Source organism: Oryctolagus cuniculus, chromosome 12 (assembly GCF_051225735.1).
Source record: "Oryctolagus cuniculus isolate XC-2025 breed Fujian yellow rabbit chromosome 12, ASM5122573v1, whole genome shotgun sequence".
Lineage (NCBI taxonomy): Eukaryota > Metazoa > Chordata > Mammalia > Lagomorpha > Leporidae > Oryctolagus > Oryctolagus cuniculus.
The window spans coordinates 30,862,832-30,884,337 of NC_142878.1; the positions used below are offsets into that span (position 1 = coordinate 30,862,832).

General features: G+C 38.2%; 1 protein-coding gene across 10 annotated transcripts in view; it reads right to left on the reverse strand.

The window, feature by feature from the left end:
* Positions 1–2,734: 2,734 nt before the first annotated feature.
* The window catches only part of TOGARAM1 (TOG array regulator of axonemal microtubules 1), a 76,596-nt gene continuing 57,824 nt past the window's right edge, over positions 2,735–21,506 (reverse strand). For all 10 annotated transcript variants that reach the window (XM_002718163.6, XM_008269543.5, XM_008269544.5 and 7 more), the window contains 9 exons: positions 19,306–19,411; positions 18,429–18,664; positions 17,205–17,363; positions 12,053–12,179; positions 9,758–9,876; positions 8,185–8,374; positions 6,349–6,568; positions 5,141–5,227; positions 2,735–3,877 (listed from right to left, as the gene is read on the reverse strand). In XM_002718163.6, coding sequence (XP_002718209.1) covers positions 3,612–3,877; positions 5,141–5,227; positions 6,349–6,568; positions 8,185–8,374; positions 9,758–9,876; positions 12,053–12,179; positions 17,205–17,363; positions 18,429–18,664; positions 19,306–19,411 — 1,510 coding nt within the window. In that variant the 3' untranslated portion in view covers positions 2,735–3,611. The remainder of the gene's footprint in view (positions 3,878–5,140; positions 5,228–6,348; positions 6,569–8,184; positions 8,375–9,757; positions 9,877–12,052; positions 12,180–17,204; positions 17,364–18,428; positions 18,665–19,305; positions 19,412–21,506) is intronic.

Genomic DNA, 21,506 nt, shown 5'->3' on the forward strand with positions numbered 1-21,506 from the left:
GGGAGTAGCAGCTTCTATGCAGCTGCCTCTCGCCAATTTGATTGACTGAGCTGCAGGAGCTGATCTTGCTCCTGATTGGAGGAGAACAGCATACTCGGCGTGTGGGTAGCAGAGTTGGGATTGGTGGAGGAGGACTATAAAGGAGGAGAGAGACAACATGCACCGGGGAACATCTGAGGGAACACCTGTGCAGCCCCTGAGAGAGCCGGCCGGCGGTGTGCTGCTCCCCCGCGGAAGTGGGGAAAGTGGCTAGGGGGAACCGCCCTTCCACGGAGGTGGAAGGGTCGGTAGCCAACCCGGGAAGAACCAGTAGCAAACCCGGGGAGGGCCGAGCAGACAAAAGAACAGCGCAGGGTCCTGTGTCATTCCTCCATGAAGACGGGGAGCGACAAGAGATCCATGCATAAAAGGGGTCTTGCAAAAGTTCATGAAAAATAGTTATTATGAAAAATAATGTGGGTGAGTGTTTGGCATTTGAGATATTGGTTGCGGTGCCTGTGTCCCACAGCACAGTGTCTATATTTGATACCTGTTTCTGATTCTGGACTCCAGCCTCCTTCTAATGCAGACCCTGGGAGGCAGTGGTATTGGCTCAAATAATTGATTTCCTAACATTCATATGGAGATCTGAATTGAGCTCCTGGATCCAAAATTCAGCCTGGCCCATTCCTGGTCTTTGCAAATTGTGAACTAGTGGATGAGAGGTCTCTGTCTCTCCTCAAATAAATAGATAAATGTAATTTATTAACAGAAAAAACTATGCATTTATTTCAACATTTTTTGCACCCCCAAAAATGTTTTTAATTCAATTTTCTATGAACTTTTTGAAGTACCTTCATATCGGTAAGTAGAGATACTGTACTTATTTTATAGTCAAGCTTTTTAACAATGTGAACATTTTTGTGATTAGTATTTAACAGTGTCTTTTAAAAAAAAACTTTTAAAGATTTATTGTATTCGAAAATCAGGGTTACAGAGAGAAAGGGAGGGAGAGAAAAAAAGAGAGAGGGAGGGAGGAAGGGAGAGAGAGAGAGGTCTTCCATTTGATGGGTTCAGTCCCCAGATGGCCACAAAGGCCAGGGCTAGCCATAATGAATCCAAGAGCTTTATCCAGGTCTCCCACGTGGGTGCATGGGCCCAAACACTTGTGCATCCTCTGATGCTTTTCCAGGCCATTATCAGGGAGCTAGATGGGCAGTGCAGCAGCAGGGATAGGAACCAATGCCAATATGGGATGCAGGCAACTCAGACAGCGGCTTTACCACAATGCCATCCCCAACAATGTCATTTTTTAAATACTATATGATATGGAATCCATTGTGTAAATACAACACTAATTTTTTCTCTTTTTTTAGTTGCAGTGCTGATAGGGCTAAACTTCTAATTATCATTACTTATAAAAAACCCCGTTATTCCAATTCATCAGGCTTTCAGGTTTTCTTGAGTTATTTCAATCAGTGATCTGCTTCTAATTCTTTGGCTTTTGGTTTGGAAAACAGTTCTTGATGTCAGAATGCCAGACTTCTGAGGGCTCTATATCAAGAAATTACTAAGGGGGCTGGCACTGTGGTGTACTGGGTAAAGCAGCTGCTTGCAGTGCCGGCATCCCATATGGGTGCCAGTTCGAGTCCTGGCTGCTCCACTTCTGATTCAGCTATCTGCTATGGCCTGGGAAAGCAGTGGAAGGTGGCCCAGGTTTTTGGGCCACTGCACCCATGAGGAAGACCTGGAAGAAGCTTCTGGCTCCTGGCTTTGGACAGGCACAGCTCCAGCTGTTGCAGCCAACTGGGGAATGAACCAGCAATAGAAGACCACTCTCTCTCTTTCTCTCTCTCTGTGTAACTTTGACTTTCAAATAAATAAATAAATCTTAAAAAGTTACTAAAATGTTGAAAATCTTTAGGCTTTGAGTTCTATTACACTGATGGCCGATTTTTTTGTAATAAAAGACAGCATAGAGATGACTAGGAAATTATAACCATTATTTGAATAATGTATATCAAAAGAGGTTAACGCAAAATTTAATGACCATTTCAGTGTTGCAACTGAGTTGTCATTTAGGTGTTGTCAGAGGCTTGTTTCTATGCGGTATGAGTTAAGAAAGCTTTTTATATTTTTAAAGGTTATAAAGTGACAACAAAAAATTAGATGCCACAATCTTTCTGTGGCTTACAAAGTTGAAAAAATTTTCCCAGTACACAAAAAATTTGCCAACTTCAAATCTGAGATTACAGTTTATCATATATAAACTACACAATAACATATACTTGGAATAAAATTTAAGTATTTTAAAGAGTACATGTAATTATAACAGTACTTAGAAAAATTAATAAAGTCTTTAATCTCTTTTCAACTTAGCTTCAAACAACAATGAAACTCACATTTCTTCCTCAGAAGTTATGAATGAATACAACTGGTTAGTGACCTAAGAAGTGAAAAAGTATAAACAGAATAATAAAATTTTAGAACAAGATGGGACATTAAAAATCACCTAGCCCAGCCTCACATTTATGTGATGAGAAAACTTAGGCCCAGACTTGGGAAGGAACTTGTCCAAGATCATGCAGTTAATTTCTGATAAAGTTAGAATAGTAATCCAGGTCTACTGTTAGGTCACTAAAAAGTCAGTATTATATCAAGTTGATCAAGTGAAAACAATAGGTTTATTACAAAGTATATTTTTTCCATTTTAACCTATATGAAAGTTGGAAAAACAGGACACCTCTCACACTTCTACAGAAATAAATCCTTTTATTTTATAACATTCCTTTTCTTTTTTTAAAGATGCATACAGTACTTACAAGCCCATGAATTCTGAGAAAAGCTACAGAAGACCTGGCACTATTTTTGAGAATTACATAACTGGGCAGCAAAATAACACCTTTATAAATGTTGACATATAGAAATAAAATTTAGTGTTTGTACACAAAAATAGGGAAGTTACATTCAACACGTTTTCTTAAACGTGCATTTAAAATGTTTAATGTTCTCTAAAACTTTGGTCATCATGCTTTATTGTAACTTGTTAAATTTCACAATTATGTAGATGATTAAACCCAAAAGGTAAGCAAATATATGACATAAACACAGCAGCAAAAGCAAGCTAATACTGCACAATTATATTAGCGTACTGATTAAGAAATACATGTTTTTAACAAATAGCACACAAAACTTTGTTGGTGATAACATAGTTCAGTGACTTTTTTTCCACTTCATAAAATAAAGCTGAGTAATGAGACATAGCAGAACATGATTACATAATAAAAAGTATATTTTTAATTACAAATCTAATTGTAAATATTGGGTAACAAACTGCAGTTTCTATAGAATAGTGCAAATGAGCAGGACTTTTCTCAAAAATATTAAAATTGGATTCATTCCATGTGCCTCAGATTTCATATTGGGTTACATTAATTATTTTGAGTTTCTGTGTTATGGGTACAAATGTAGTGTTGATATAAGACAGATACATACTCATAGGCTGCAAATAAAAATAGCTACTGATTTAACTTACTAGATGTGAAGTGCAGGCACTGAAAATGTAACTTTAAAAAAGTTCCATTTGTCATCATGTAAACAGTTTTTTTATCATTCCATATTTCATTAAAGATTCATAATTCATTTAAAATTGTCATATCAAGCAAATCCTCTAAACTCTTTTTGATGTGTGGTGGCTGAGATGCAGCCTGATTTAACAGATTCTGACCCATCTGTGCAAAAAGTGCTTTAGACAATTTAGCTGTGGCTGTTCGTATATTTCCTCCAGCTCCAGGGAGAGAGCCACTATTTGTCATGTTCCCTAAGAGATGCCACAGAACCACCAACACTTTCTGTTCTGTGGCATGGGGCTTCCTTTGATAAAGTTCCATAACAATATCTGAAACACAAAAAATGGTAGAGTAAGAGTTTTAAAAAAAGTCAACTTCTGTTATTTAATACACATTGAAAACACATTAAATTTCTTTCCTATGCCATTTGTCCTAAAAGTTAGGCTTCTTAATATACAGTCACAAACTTTCCTCCCAGAGATTGGATCTTCAAATATTAGAATTCCAAATATGATGATTTAACCAAAAGATAAAAAAACCATACTCAAAATTCATTTCAGTATTCTCCAAAGGTAGTTAAATAAAAATTAATACATTTTTAAGCCATGGATCATTTGTCAAACATGATTTAAAGATAGCAGTTTCTTATGAACACTGATATTTTATTTTAATATCTTTTTTTCCCCTATATTACTTTTACTAACAGAAAAAAAATTTTTTTTTTATTTTTTTTTTTGACAGGCAGAGTGGACAGTGAGAGAGAGAGACAGAGAGAAAGGTCTTCCTTTTGCCGTTGGTTCAGCCTCCAATGGCCGCCGCGGCCGGCGCACTGCGGCCGGCGCACCGTGCTGATCCGATGGCAGGAGCCAGGAGCCAGGTGCTTTTCCTGGTCTCCCATGGGGTGCAGGGCCCAAGCACCTGGGCCATCCTCCACTGCACTCCCTGGCCACAGCAGAGGGCTGGCCTGGAAGAGGGGCAACCGGGACAGAATCCGGCGCCCCGACCGGGACTAGAACCCGGTGTGCCGGCGCCACAAGGCGGAGGATTAGCCTAGTGAGCCGCAGCGCCGGCCACTAACAGAAAAATTAAACACATACTGGAAGAAAGGTTAAAATTCTTTTGAAGAAAATATTTTGGGTAAAATTCTTAACACTTTATGTGGCATTATTTCTTTCTCATGGGTTACGGCATTGAATTGGTAACTGTTGGGGCTGGCATCACGGGGTAGCACCAGCATCCCATACGGGCGGCCATTCAAGTCCTAACTGTTCCACTTCCATTCCAGCTCTCTAATAATGCTCCTGGGAAAGCAGTGGAAGATAGCCCAACTACTTGGGCCCCTGCACCCATCTGGGAGACTTGGAAGAAGTTCCTGGCTTCCCCTGGCCTAGCCCCGGCCATTGTGGCCATTTAGGGAGTGAACCAAGGAACAGAGAAAGAGATCTCTCTATCTCTGTCTCTCAATCTTTCTCTCTGTAACTCTTTCAAATAAATAAATCTTTAAAAAAAATTAGTAACTATCCTGAAATTTAATGAGTTTATCCTTAGTTACTAAAATATTTCTTTAGAAATTAAAATTAAAAAGTATTTACCAGCAAGCTTTTCTGTCATATCCTGTTTTGCTTTTCCATTTAAAAACTGAGCTTTTGTGCAAAATGGCTGTAGAAGTAAGTAATTATCTAAACAAAAGAATAATACAGAAATACTTGTTAAAAGAATAGTAAGAGCTTAGATATTTTCCATTACATAGCACTGAGTGGAAAAATTACTTATTTCTGGAATGCAAATAAAGTTTTTAAAATCTACATATTTAATATTGACTTAGAATTCTCTATAAAACCTTAATGGAGTAACAGTCTTAATAGCAAATGAGAAACAAAATTACCTCAGAATATTAAGGAGCTATTATATGGTAAGAAAAAGAAAAAAAAATGCCTATGTATCCTTTTCTTTTTTTTTTTTTTTAAGATTGATTTTTTTATTTGAAAGTCAGAGTTACACAGAGAGGGAAGGAGAGGCAGAGAGAGAGAGAGGTCTTCCATCTGCTGGTTCACTCCCCAATTGGCCGCAACGGCCGGAACTAAGCCAATCTGAAGCCAGGAGCCAGGAGCTTCTTCCAGGTCTCCCACACAGGTGCAAGGGCCCAAGCACTTGGGCCATCTTCCGCTGCTTTCTCAGGCTAAAGCAGAGAGCTTGATTGGAAGTGGAGCAGCTAGGACTCGAACTGGCACCCATATGGGATGCCAGCACTGCAGGTGGCAGCTTTACCCCCTACACCACAGCACCAGCTCCTGCTCCACTTCTGATCCAGCTTCCTGCTAATGGCCTGGGAAAGCACTGGAAGATGGCCCAAGTGCTTGGGCCCCTGTCACCCAATGTGGAAGACCCAGATAAAGCTCCTGGCTCCTGGCTTCAGTGTGGCTCAGCCCTGGCCCTTGTGGCCATCTGGGGAGTGAACTGGTGGTTGCAAGATCTTTCCCTCTCTATCTCCCCCTCTCTGTAACTCTGACTTTCAAATAAATAAAGAAATCTTTTTTTAAAAAAGTCATATATTTAAATAAATGATTCATTTTAAGTTCATTTTTGTATCATATGTGAGACTGAGGCAGAAAAAAAGAATTAAACACAAAGAGAAATCAATTTAATGTGGTAGTATTTCATCAATAAAAGTAAAATACTATTGAGGAACGAAGAAACTTTATGACAAAAATCGAGTGATGAAGATTTCAGCATCATAAAACAGGTATAAGAACCAAAGTATAAAAGTAAAAAAATAAGAGTGCCAAGTAAGATTTCTTACCTACGTGCTGACTCAGTGCCTGAACAACATTTGTAGCAGCATTATAGATGCCTGGATTCTTGGAATTCAGATTGTTATCTACTATTGCAGGAATTAGCATGTTGATCACAGGAGATAAGTGGTCTCTAAGTAAAGGAATCATTTTATGCATTGTTTCTAGAGCCACCAAATTTACTTTGCTATTGGAATCATGAAGTCGAGATTTGAAAGCATCAAAGATCTGAAAGTAAGTTGGTAAATTATTTAAAGTAAACTAATATTTATAGCAATTATATGTAAATTCTCTTGTATTTGTTCTACTTCACTGTTTAAACACAAACAACATCCATTTAACCTGAACTTAGATAATAGGAGCTTTATAACAATTTGGATGCTACTCAAATCTTTTTATGGGAAAAAGAAAAGGTTCTAAAAGTCACATCAAAAAGCATTGAAATAAATTAAGACTGAGAACTGTGGCTAAGTAATCAGATGACTGACTCACTGTCATGATAAATATGCTGTGCTCTGGAAAGTGTAATAGCTTAGTCAAGTCTAAGAAAGGTGTCTGTTTTGGTCTAATTGTAGCAGAGATATTTTATTTATTGCTGAGATTGCACTAGTTTCAGTTTAGGTTTGTTATGAGAATTTAGATGTATTTTCAAAGTTAAATTCTCATTATAAACTCTTAATTTGGCTACTTTAATTATTCCTTGTTCTTCAGAACACTAAACAATTCAATCATGTCAGGTGAGAGAAGCGCTACTGTGTAAGTTGAGACTATTAACTACTAATTCCTAACATTACAATTTTTTATGTAAAGAATGGTAATTCCAAGAGATTTTTAATCAACAAATATCAGAAAATCTAACTTTCTGGTTACCATCACGTAGTAATGTACTTTTCTGAAAACTAAGAGACAATGTATCAATGGAATTAAAGAGTAGCTATGTATGTTTGCCAAGTTTAGTGCATAACATACAAATTTAAAATGGAATTTGATTGATAAATTACTAACAAAATTAACATAGCTAAAATCTGATGAAATACAGATAACCTATGCTCTCGTGCTATGAATATTTAGTAATATTTCCTTTCTTTGCTTGTTGTCTTCCAAAAAATAGATATATCAATTGGTTCATAGAGATTTCTGACCCACATAAGAAAAGCTTTAAAATCTAAGGGCTGATGTTATGGCACAGTATATTAGGCTGCAGCATGCAGCGCTGGCATCTCATATGTATACCAGTTCTAGTCCCAGCTGCTTCATTTCTAATCCAGTTCCCTGTTAATGTGCCTGAGAAAGCAGAAGAAGATAGCCCAAGTATGGGTAGCTGTACTCATGTGACAACCAGATGAAGTTTTTAGCTCCTGTCTTGGGCCTAGCCCAGCCCAAGCCATTGTGGTCATTTGGGGAGTGAATCAGCAGATAGAAGATCTCTCCCTCTCTCTCTCTGTCTTTCAAATAAAAATAAATCTTTAAAAAAAAAAACTATTCTAAAACAAAATCAAGTCTCTTAAATGTACTTTCTTTTCAAAAATACTGATTCATTTGACATATATTTACTGCGCGCCAAGTTCTGAGGACTGTGAGAACACAGAGCTTGGCAGGAGTTTATCATCTTGTGGGAGGATTCAGATAAATAAGTGGCTATGTTCTTTTTTTTTTTTTTTAATTACTTTGAGTTGCTTTTAAAATACATAGCAAAGCCAAGACAATCCATTATTTTTACTAAGCTTATTTTGACTTACTAAAATAACACAAGTAAAGTACTAAAAATAGGGTCATTTTTAATACTAATTAACTTCAAGATTGGTCATAGATTTCAAAAAAAATTAATTTTAACTGGTCCTTACCTTCACAATGTTCCCAACAACAAGCTCTTGATTACTTTCAGTATCTGATAAAAGCTGCTTAATCCCATTAATGCGATCACGAAAATCTTTTGCATTTAATAAACCTGTTATAACTTTAATATACTCAGCACTTTCTAAGGAATTACGAGAAACTGACTTTCTGGTGACTTCACGAACTTCAGTTACCTCTCTAAAATAAAAGAAAGACAAATTTAATTTCATTTTTACCTTATAAAAGGCACAAACATAATTTAGGAATTCTTCCCTAGGTTTGGTGGTTTGCTAGGAGGACTCATAAGAGTCAGCATATAGTTGTAGTTGTAGCTAATATTTATTAAAGCAACAGGATACCCACCAAAATCAGCAGAGGAAAAGGGGTAGGAGTCTGGAGGAAACCAGACACACATTTCTAAGGGTCCTTTCTGAATGGACTCACACAGAAGACATTTAATTCCTTCAGCAATGAGTTGTCATAACATATTATGAAATGCTATCTACCAAGGAAGTTTATTAGAAAACTCCATGTCCAGGTTTTTAGGGGAGCTGAACATCTATGAAATAAGCAACTGACTAGTAAAATGTGTAAAAAAAGGCCTGGCACATAGCGTGCTCTTAATAAATGTTAAACAAAAAAAAAAAAGAGAAAGAGGAAGGAGAAGAGGAGGGGCAAGGAGAAGAAGAAAGAAGAAGAAGAAAAGCTTTTGAAAATTGGTGTGAAAAAGATTTTTGACCAAATTACCTGAACCTGGATCTTAATCTAATGTCTTAATGCAGAAAAAAAATGATAGATTCTGACCCAGTAAGTCTGAAGGGAATACAAGATTTTGCATTTCTAATAACCTCCTAGGTGATGCCAATATGGGTGTTTGTGGACTATATCCTCAATAACAGGGCCCCAAAGCACACACATATTTTCACATAGAGCTTTGTATTTTATAAAATTTATTTTATTAAGTATTTTAAAGATAAATCAATACAGAAAATGTACCTATTCATATAGTTTTTAAATGTTTTAAAACATATTTTAAAATATACCAGAAGGGTAGTTGTAACATTTTCAAAGATCTTGAAAACTGGCCTAATCAGTATATTAAATGTTGTTACAAATAGTTTAAATATATTACAAAATTGCATATACAACTACATTTACAAAAATTTTAAGAGGAATGTTTTCCTGGTTGCTGGCATTATGAATGATTGGTTAAATTCTTCTTTTAATGTTCTTATTTGCTAAAATTCTTTTGTCTTTAAACATAATAACATATTACCTTTATACTCAGGTACAGAAAGTAAAGACTATGAGATTTTTAAAAATATAATCAGAATTGTCCAACATAGGCCTAATATTGACAAATTCATTAACACTAAAATTCCATTCATGTGCATGCATAGTCAAGTTTTTCTGATATATAATTGCCTTATAAAATCTAATTACTTTCTAGGTTCTTACCAAACTTATAAAATTGCATTAAATTTTGACAAATACTTCTGGGGTAATTCATGAAAACACCCAAATGAGACTACTATCACTGGGTAGCAATTTGTCTAAGGAGGTAGACTATCACAATCTTACCTGTCAGCTGAATTGAAAGCATCTCTAGAAACAGATGATGATCTTGTATTTCCAACATTGCCAGTATGAGATCGTCTTCCTTTTGCTGAGGGAGTATCTAATGGTATTTCTCCTAAACCCTATAAGCAAATGCAAAGCAAGGCAGTGTAATAAATCTTAAAACTAGTAGTGAAATAACTTTAAAATATAATTTTCAAAGTATCCATCATTGATTCTTTCAGATATTTTAATAACATGCTTTGTACTACAGGGTATCAGACAAACAGACTACTTTATACTTATTACTAAATTAACAATATATGTAACTGACTAATAGGGAATTACGTACTGGATTGTTGAAACAAATTATTTAAACTTCTAAAAAGTAATATGATATATATATATAATAAAGATTTATCTATTTATTTGAAAGTTAGAGTTACACAGAGAAAGCAGGAGAGGCAGAGAGAGAGGGAGAGAGCTCTTCCGTCTGCTGGTTCACTCCCCAATTGGCCACAACGGCTGGAGCTCCGCTGATACGAAGCCAGGAGCCAGGAGGTTCTTCAAGGTCTCCCACATGGGTGCAAGGGCCCAAGGACTTGGGCCATCTTCTATTGCTATCCCAGGCCATAGCAGAGAGCTGGATTGGAAGTGGACCAGCCGGGATTCAAACCGGTGCCAGCACTACAGGTGGTAACTTTACCCACTACGCCACTGTGCCGGCCCCGTAATATGATATATTTTATAACTATTCTTCTTAAAGCTTGAAGTCTATGCACATAATATGAACACATTCCACAAACAATGAAACCCTATACAACACTAGGAGTGTAAAAAAAATGTTGGTAAGAACTATTTATATATAGTATGTTTTTATTTGATACTTGTAATGGAAATGACTCACAAATACAACTTGCCTCATTTTATTCATATCATTCTTTAACATGGTCATTTTAATAAGTGCTATTTGAGTTCAAATCCTCAAGATCAACATGTAGAAAAAAATGCTTTAAAATATCTATTATGGACGCCGATTCTAGGTCCATGGCTACTGGTCAGATTGGTGCAGCTCCAGCCATTGCAGCCAACTGGGGAGTGAACCAGCAGATGGAAGGCCTCTCTCTGCCTCTCTTTTTCTATGTAACTCTGACTTTCAAATAAATAAATAAATCTTTTAAAAAAATATCTATTACTGGGGCTGGCATTGTGGCGTACCAGGTAAAACTGCCACACGCAGTGCCAGCATCCCATATGGGCTCTGTTTCAAGTCCCAACTGCAACACTTCCAATCCAGCTCTCTGCTATGGCCTGGGAAAGCAGTACAAGACAGCCCAAGTGCTTGGGACCCTGCACCCATGTAGGAGACCTGGAAGAAGCTCCTGGCTTCGGATCAGTGCAGCTTAGGCCGTTGTGGCCATTTGGAGAGTGAACTAGCAGACAGGGGACCTTTCTCTCCACCTCTGCCTCTCTGTAACTCTGCCTTTCAAATAAATAAATCTTTTTTTAAAAAAGTTTATTACCCCACATCTTTATTGACATCATCCTTTCGTAAGTTAAGTTCTTAGCCTAAGACCATTAGGGAGAAATGACACAAATTATAATAGAAAATTTCTACATGATTAAATTAAATATATTTTCAAAAAATGTGTAAATGTGTTACTTTTCACATTTTATTTGAAATAAGGCAGAAATTATTCATGGTAGACATTATTATCCTTATTTTTAAAAAATTACTATTTATTTGAAAGATAGAATTACAGAGAGAGAGAGGAAAGACAGAAGGAAACATCTCCCACCCACTGGCTCACTCCCCAAATGGCCCAATGGCCAGAGCTGGGCGATCTGAAGCCAGGAGCCAGGAACTTCTTCCAGATCTCCCATGCGGGTGCAGGGGCCCAAGCACTTGGGCCATCTTCTACTGCTTTCCCAGGCCATTGCTGAGAGCTATAGGTGCCCATATGGGATGCAGATGCCACAGGTGGAGGCTTAGCCTAATATGCCACAGTGCTGGCACCTATCCTCATTTTATAAAAATAAAAATTGTTTAAAGAAATGATGCTAAAATTACATCATTTCTAATTTTCAGATTTGTGATTCAAATCCAACTCCACTAAGCCAAACTATATCCCACTATACATTAAGTTCTTTTTCAAGGCCTGATATTATATATGTCTACTTAGTACTGCAGTTATTAAAATGCTATCGTAGATATATTCCAAATGATTAACAGAAAAAGTAATTATTTCTATCCTGTACCTTCAAAGGAAAAGAACTTTACTTTTAAAGTTTTCAATGAAACAAACATTTTCCACATACCTTTTGCCGTAAGTTTTTAACAGATTCCTTAATGTATGGCAAATCTTTAGATGGGACATACTTTTCAAGCATTTTTTCAAAGTTAGGATGACACATCATGAGGAAAAGCATCTTTCGACCATAATACCTATGGATATTTGAGAAATATGTAAATAATTTTACATGCTTTAATAAGCTCTGGTTCTGTCCTTAAATGTAATATTTTTAATAAAAAATTATCAACATCAATATTACCACACCTATTTTAAATAAAGCATTGAAATGTAGGTATACTACCTGTACTAGAGAGTACAGAATTCTGCTCCTATAAGGCACCCTGTCAAAATCATTCTAGTTTCAAATATTTCAGTCATATGCAAAAAGCTTTGATTGTACTTTTCAGGCATGCAAGATCCATATCAAGGCTGGCATTTGGTAGAACTGTGAGTTAGGAGAATTTTCTGTTTTTCCTCAGCTCCTTGTCCACTGACTTATTGCTATTGCCCACCTGTTGGTCGGATGTTATGGCCTGATTCAACTTTCTCTAAGTCTATCTATCTCTTCCTCCCTAGTCAAAACTTACCTGGATTTCAATTATTAAAAACCTATTCTCTGCTACCTAAAATATACCCAAGGTTAACCAATAAATTGTGGTTGATAAATTGAGAAATGTTATACTAGTCTCTTAACTTTTTTTTAAATGTTTTACATGCATTTATAAGATAATATCTTAAGCCAAAATATCTTTCTAACCATGGAAATTCAGATATTATGGAAGATATTTTAGGACAGAGGCATCTTAAAGTATCTCTCAATATCATATTATTTGCTCTTCATGAAGGCCTGGTCCTAAAATAATTTTCAGTTTTGCTTACAACTTGGAATATATGGGACTTGAAGAATCAGAAAAGGACAGGCTTTTATGGGGCAGGGGTGTAGGACAATCTTAGGATCACAGATATCAACCAGACCCCTTCAAATGTAATGAAATTGCAGAAAGGTAGGTGATAGCAGGCAATACATATCACCTTCCTCTTCCTACAACCAGAATAAGATTCTACAAATATGCACATAAAGGTTTCATAATCAGTTATCGTCTCATGGACAATTTGGGAACACACACACACACACAGAGAGAGAGAGAGAGAGAGAGAGAGAGAGAAATACAATCAAAATTCAAAATGGTCAAGGCTGGGGCAGAAGCTGGGAGTCAGGAACTCAATCCAGGTCTCCTGCGTGAGTTGTAGGAACTCAATTTCTCGAGCCATTACTGCTTCCTCCTAGTGTTTGCATTAGCTGGAAGCTGGAGTCAGGAGCCAGAGCCAGGTAGTGAACCCAGGTACTTCAACATAGGACGGGGATGTTTGAACCACCAAACCAAGTGCCTTCCCCCAGTTCTCATTTTTACCCTAGAATGTTAAGGACCCGAGGTCTACCATAGGACACCCAAGGACATGAGAAATGTTGAAATAAGTAAGTGAGCAGACATGGACAAAATGTAAGAAATACTAAAACTCAAAATTAATTATAATTAATTATTTAAAACTTTAAATGAGAATCCAAGCAATGGAAAAATGGTTTAGAAGAATCATTATGCCATTAAGGAAAAGTTAAGAGAGGATATAACCTAAATAACTATTTTTTAAAAAGATTTATTTATTATTTGAAAGGCAGAGTTACAGAGAGGCAGAGGCAGAGAGAGAAAAGTCTTCCATCTGATGATTCACTCCCCAAATGGCTGCCTTCAGCCAGAGCTGAGCTGATCTGAAGCCAGAACCCAGTTTCTTCTGGGTCTTCCAAGCAGGTGCAGGGGTCTAAACACTTGGGCCATCCTTCACCACTTTCCCAGGCCATAGCAAAGAGCTGGATCAGAAGTGGAGCAGCCAGGACTTGAACCAGTGCCCATATGGGATATTGGCACTGCAGGTGGTAGCTATATCTGCTATGCCACAGTGCTGGCCCCACACTAAATAACTAAAGAATTTCTTTCTGTTGTTGTTCATAACTAGTATATCAAGATCTGACTCTCTTAAATTTTTTGAAAATTAATGTGGTATGCAGGTCTTCTTTAAAATGCACCTCCAAAGATGTCCTATTCAAATTCCTAGAATTTGTGAATATGATGTAATGTCATTGCCAAGATTACAATGTTACATGACACAGTTGATCTTAACACAGATAATCTGGAATGGACCTAATCTAATCAGACAAACCCATAAAAGCGGAGTTTTTGTGGCTATTAGCAGAAGAGTAATAGAAATTCAACATATAGGCTGGCGCCGTGGCTCACTTGGCTTATCCTCCGCCTGTGGCACTGGTACCCCGAGTTCTAGTCCTGGTTGGGAGGCCGGATTCTGTCCCGGTTGCTCCTCTTCCAGTCCAGCTCTCTGCTGTGGCCCGGGAGGGCAGTGGAAGATGGCCCAAGTGCTTGGGCTCTGCACCCCCATGGGAGACCAGGAGGAGGCACCTGGCTCCTGGCTTCGGATTGGCACAGCGTGCCAACCACAGCAGCCATTAGGGGAGTGAACCAACGGAAGGAAGACCTTTCTCTCTGTCTCTCTCTCTCACTGTCCACTCTGCCTGTCAAAAAATAAATAAAATTAAAAAAAAAAGAGAGAGAAAGAGAAAGAGAGAGAGAGAGAAAGAGAGAGAGAGAGAAAGAGAAAGAAAGAGAGAGAGAGAGAGAGAGAGAAAGGAAGAGAGAAAGAAGGAAGGAAGGAAGGAAGGAAGGAAGGAAGGAAGGAAGGAAGGAAGGAAGGAAGGAAGGAAAGAAAGAAAGAAAGAAAGAAAGAAAGAAAGAAAGAAAGAAAGAAAGAAAGAAAGAAAGAAAGAAAGAAAGAAAGAAAGAAATTCAACATATAAAGGGATTTAACATACTATTGCTGACTTGGAGATGGAGGACTGCTCCATGAAAAGGAATTCAAGTGGCCCTGGAGGACAAGAAGAGATCCTTGCTGACAGCCAGCATGCAAATGGGGATCTTTATCCTATAACTGCAAGGAACTGCCTGAATGAGTTTGGAAGTGAATTTTTCATAGAGCTTCTTGATAATTCCAAGCACTGCTATCATGTTAATTTTGGCCGTGTGATATCGTAAGCAGAGAACCTACATGAGTTTTGCAACTCTTCTGATGTAAAGAACTGTAAATTAAATAATTTGTATTGCTTTAAACTTCTGTGTTTGGGGCAGGTATGTGGTACAGTGGCTAAGTCACCACTTGAGAAGCCCACAATATATACCGAATGCCTAGTTTCAGTCCTGGCTACTCTGCTTTGGATGCAAATTATTACTAATACACACTCTATGAGGCAGCAGGTCCTTGAGTCCCTGCCGCCCATGTGGAATAGAAAGATGGAGTTCTTGGGTCCTGGCTTTAGCGTAGCCAGAGGTTGTAGGCATTTAGGAAGTAAATTAGGAAATGGAAGATCTTTCTCTTGGGTCTGGCTCTGTGGGGCAGCAGGTTAAGTCACCACTTATGATGCCAGCATCCTATCTCAGAGCACCAGTTCCAGTCCTGGATACTCTGCTTCTGATCCAGCTTCCTTCTAATGAACCTGGGAATGCAGCAGATGATGGCCGAGTACTTGGTCCCCTCCTACCCATGTGGGAAACCAGTTTGGAGTTCCTGGCTGTTTCTTGACTTTGGCCTCACCCAGATCTGGCTGTTGTAGCCATTTGGGGGAATGAACCAGTGGATTAAAGTTCTCTCCCTCTCTTTCTCTCTCTCTTCCTCTCTCCCTTTCTCTCATACAGGGAAAGGGGGGGGGGGAGAGTCTGTCTCTATTTCTCTCTGTCAATCTGCCTTTCAAATAAATAAACAAATCTTAAAAAAAAAAAAAAAAGAGAGATCTTGTTTCCTTGTCTCTCTCTCTCCTCATGTTCCCCCATCTATCTTCTACATGAAATGAAAATTTAAAAACTGTTACATTTTTGGTAATTCCTTATGCAGCAAAAATACATCTAGTTTCTTTACTAGCTTTTGGTGTAACTAGTTCCACAAGCTTAACTCCATCTTTTGTCATCTTTATCTTAAAATGTTAAAAATTTTATATCCATCTTTCATCTTTAGGAACTCAGAATCCTCTCTTCCTTTTTAATTATCTTCATATATTACTGTAATCAAATTCTACATTTTTAAAAAATAATTTTGTTTATTTGAAAGGCAGAGTTACAGAGAGAGAGGAAGAGAGAGAAAGAGATCTTCTATCTGATGGTTTACTCCCCAGATGGTTTCAATGGACAGGGCCAAACTGAAACCAGGAGCTTCATCTGGTCTCCTAGTTGGATGACAGCTGCCCAAGCACTTGGGCCACCCTTTGCTGCTTTTCCCAGGCCAACAGTATGGAGCTGGATCAGAAGTAGAGCATCCAGGACATGAACCAGTACCCATATGAGATGCTGGCATAGCAGGCAGTGGCTTTACTGGCTATGCCACATTGCTGGCCCCCAAATTTCAGATTTTCCATGCATTATTGGTTACCCAGTTCAACTTTCCCAATTTTATAAACAAGGAAACAGACTAACAGAGATTAAGTAACTAGATCAATAGCAAACAGTGATGAAGACTACGAATTTAACCTAGGCTTCTGATACATCCAAAATTTGTCAGCACTATAGAGTAATACCATCCAAAGCTTAATTATTTTGCCATCTTTCTTGGACTGTTCTTAACCTTCATAAAACTGTTCCTGCAATACAACCATAAGAAATTCATAATTTCCTAAGTGCAGATACCTCATGTTTCAGGGGATAATACTTTATTATGCATCATTCCTATAGTTTTCATGTATACCTGTTTCCTTGATTTTACCTGGTTTCTTTGAAAATAAATCATTTTGCCCTAAACGCATTACCTTACATTTGCCCACAATGAAGTTCTTCTGCACCTTTCTGCCCACTCATACAGTCCTGTGCCGTTTTCATGAGGTTCATCCCTGTGACTTGGCATCTCACTACCCAGAAGTGTGTAGTGTCATCTGTAAATTTGGAGAATTCACTGTGCACTCCCTCAAGATCATTTACAAACTCATTAAGTAAGACCATCCCCCAGCACCAACCCCTGGGGATTCCACTTTTCCATTTAGAAAAATGTTCATTCTTCTTTAATCTTTATTTCCTATTTTTAAGCTCTTAAATGAACAGATTTGACAAATACTATTATTAGCTATTCACCTGGTTTCTTGGGAGCTGTCTTGAGCAAACTTAGCAGCAGCTGGTAATATACGTTCAGCCATATCCTTTGTTCCAGATAACATTCGTTCTGGTTCCATAAATTCCACTACATCTGATAAGTGCTGGGCTGTACATCTTCTTACTGCAATGTGTAAATGGCTGCAAGGAAAGAACACCAATTAAAGTTGATGTAAGAACTACTTTCCAAATTTCTTAAATTTAAATGATTAAATGGCTCCTCAATAACCAGCTGGGAGGCTAAAATGACAAATGATCTGCATTACTTATCTCTTTCCAAGAAGATAAAAACAAAACAGAGGCCAGTGTTGTGGCATAGCAATTATGGGCACCATATGGATGCCAGTTTGTGTCAGTTGCTCCACTTCTGATCCAGCTCCTTGTTAAAGGCTGGGAAAAGCAGTGGAAGATGGTCCAAGTGTTTGGGCCTCTGCCACCTGGTGGAAGATCTGGATGAAGCTCCTGGCTCCTGGCTACTGGCTTCTGGCTTCTGGCTTCTGGCTTCTGCTCGGCTCAGCCCCAGCTGTTGTGGCTATCTGGAGAGTGAACCAGTGGATGGAATATTGATCTCTCTTTCTCTCTAATTCTTTCAAAATAAATAAATCTTTTAAAAAATTTATTTGAAAGTCAGAATTACATAGAGAAAGAAGGAGAGGCAGAGAGAGAGAGAAGTCTTCCATCTGCTGGTTCACTCCCCAATTGGCCACAATGGCCGGAGCTGAATCGATCCGAAGCCAGGAGCCAGGAGCTTTCTCCAGGTCTTCCCACACGGATACAGGTGCCAAGGACTTTGGCCATCTTCTACAGCTTTCCCAGTCCATAGAGGAGCTGGACTGGAAGTGGAGCAGTGAGCAGCCAGCAGCCAGGACTTGAATCGGTTCTCATATGGATTGCTGGCACTGCAGGTGGGGGCTTTACCCACTACGCCACAGCGCTGGCCCCAAATGAATCTTTTAAAAAACAAACATCAAAACTCAATCATTAACATACATTTAGTCCTTGATTTATGAATGTAAGTAACTTTACTAAAAATATTAACATTCTTTTATGTTCTATATGTAATATGATGTTTATCACATAGGAATTATTTAATACATAGTTTTGGAGTGAAATAATACTGAAATTGGCCTTTCTCCTCCTAAACCTTGGCATGTGAACAATTCTATTTTTAGTTTAAGGGCATTTTAAGATGATTCAGAAAATTACCTCTGTCCTCCATTGATAAGAGAAATGATAGCACGTGCAGGGGTTACATTATTAACCATAGCTCTCAATGCTTTATCAACATCTTCTCTTATAAATGTATTTGATTCTCCAGCTTTGTGCAACAAAACTTTTACTGTAGTATCTAGTTCTTGATCCATGCTCTTTTTCAGGTAAGTGAAAAGATCACTTAAACAGACTACAGCAGCACGAGAAACTCCAGAACGTAAATTTTTCACCTAGAAAACATTTCCAAAATGTATATTTTGCTGATATTCTGCAAGAAAATTAGTAATAATGACTTCAAAATGAATTTTTCTGTTTTTTTTTATTTTTATTTTTATTTTTTTGACAGGCAGAGTGGACAGTGAGAGAGAAAGACAGGGAGAAAGGTCTTCCTTTACTGTTGGTTTACCCTCCAATGGCCGCTGCGGCCTGCGCACCGTGCTGATCCGAAGGCAGGAGCCAGGTGCTTCTCCTGGTCTCCCATGGGGTGCAGGGCCCAAGCACTTGGGCCATCCTCCACTGCCTTCCTGGGCCACAGCAGAGAGCTGGACTGGAAGAGGGGTAACCAGGACAGACTCCAGTGCCCCGAATGGGACTAGAACCTGGTGTGCCGGCGCCGCAGGCGAAGGATTAGCCTATTGAGCCACGGCGCTGGCGAATTTTTCTGTTAAAGTAACATTTTATTATGTTCTATTCTATGTTGTACATATCATTATCTAATACTTTTTTAAAATATTACAAATTAAGGCACAGACTACTTAACCTACATACAATATCATACACAATAGAGTTGTCTATAAAGATTCTGAAGATCAAATAAATATGGCACACTTATTCCTTGTAACTGACAATCCTTAATAAAAAATAAGTTTACCTCTTGAACGACGGCAAAATTTGCTTCATGTAATTTTGTATTTAATATTTCAGAATGAAAAGCAGCTAGGCATCTAACAAAATTCAGTCCCTCAATTTTCTTCTCCCTATAGGAAAAAGAAACAACAAAATCACTTATTAAATGGGTTCAGCAAGAATAGGATCTCACATGTCTTTTTTGTATATGAAATATTGCCAAAAAAGAGACCTAATATATTTTCCCTTCCTAATTAGGAATTTCAAATAAAAACGTGTAGAGATCTTTTAAGCCTCAAAACCAATACTGATGTAAAACTATATTCATTCTTTATAAATAAAAGAATGCCCCTCCCTTACTGTAAGTGCTGCATTCTTTCAGAGGGAATTGAAGGAGTGACAAAGCAGAAGGGATGCAGTAAACCAAAAGAGGAAGGACGAAAGTAACCACCTATTGTTACCTAGTTGGTTAGTGTATGATGCAAGTGCAAAACACCATTCATTCTCAGTTGTTTCTGTATCTCGTATTTCTTTTTCATTACCTGGCATAATGAACCAGATGAGGAATGGGCATGTACTAACAGGAAGAAGGCTGGATTTAGATATTTTAAAAGGTGAGTTAAGAAGATTTCCTCAGTTGCTATCACATCACATTCAACAGCAGAATGCAAATTGTTTTCAGTTCATGTGGAGCATTCATGTAAAATAGTACCAAAGTCTCTGTCTTCATGGATCTCACAATTTAATGGGAAAAAATACATGAAAAGTAAGGCATAAAGGATTCTGATGAGGGGTACTAAGAAAAATAAAGCAGCATAAGAGGATGAGTGAAAAAGAATACTATTTTATTTTATTTAGGGTCATAAGAGAAGGTTTTCCTGAGAAGGTAACATTTGACAGAGATCTGAATGAAGGGAAACATAAAGCCACTCAGGAAAAATTCAAACATCTTCAGGTGGAAACAAGCTTGGGTATTCAGGAAATAGCTAGAAAGCTGAAATGGAAAAATAAGGGAGAGCATGGCACAGGACTAGCTTACAGAAAGAGAACAGATAATGAAGGACTTTACAAGCTGATTCCATGTTACCTGTCCCACGGTAGGAAGGAGTTAACACTTTGGATAGGAGTTCATTTTTTTCCCCTAGCTTTCTAGACAATGAGATTTCCTGCTCAAACAAAACACTCCAGGTTTATAACTTTTATTGATCTTTTTCAGGAACCTGATTTTGCTGCCACCAATTTCCTCTATTTATTTGTTTTCCAGTTCAGTGATTTTCATAGTGATCTTTATTATTTCTTTCTTTTGCTTACATAAGGCTTCATTTGCTCTTCTGTTCCTGGTTGGTTTATCTCTCTCTTTCTCTCTCTGATTCTATTTATTTATTTCAAAGGCAGAGTTATAAATAGGGAGAGACAGAGAAATCTTCCATCCACTGGTACACTCTCCAAATGGCCACAACAGTCAGGACTGGGCCAAGCTGAAGCCAGGAGCCAGGAGTTACTTCCATGGGGTTGCAGGGGCGCAAGTACTTAAGCCATTCTGCACTGCTTTCCCAGGCATATTACCATATGGGATGCACTACAGATGATGGTTTAACCTGTTAAGGCTTAACCTGCTTAACCTGCTGTCCTACAGTGGCAGCCCCTGTTCCTAGTTTCCTAAAAGGAAAGATAGTCATTGACAAACACTTTGCTTCTTTTGGAATACAGGTGTTGTAGTGCTATAAATTTTCTTTTAATTCAGGTGCTTCCCACATTTTTTTAAATTAAAGATTTATTTGTTTATTTGAGAGGCAGAGTTACAGAGATAGAGAGGGAGAGGCAGAGAGAGAGGTCTTCCATCCACTGGTTCACTCCCCAAATGGCACCAATGGCTGGACCTGGGCCAATCTGAAGCCAGGAGCCAGGAGCTTCTTCTGGGTCTCCCATGTTGGTGCAGGGGTCCAAGCACTTAGACCATCTTCCACTGCTTTCCCAGGTCATTAATGGGGAGCTGGAGCCAAAGTGGAGCAACTGGGACTTAAACTGGCACCCAGAAGGGATTGCCAGTATTGCAGGTGGTGGCTTTACCTGCTAAGCTACAATACCAGCCCTGTTTTCTAAGTTCTTTCAAGTACGAGAGCAAATCCAATTCCTATTAATCCATCTTGGCAAGAAGAAACATTTTTAAGATTTCTTTTCTGGGGGCCCGTGCTGTGGCACAGCAGGTTAAAGCCCTAGCCTGAA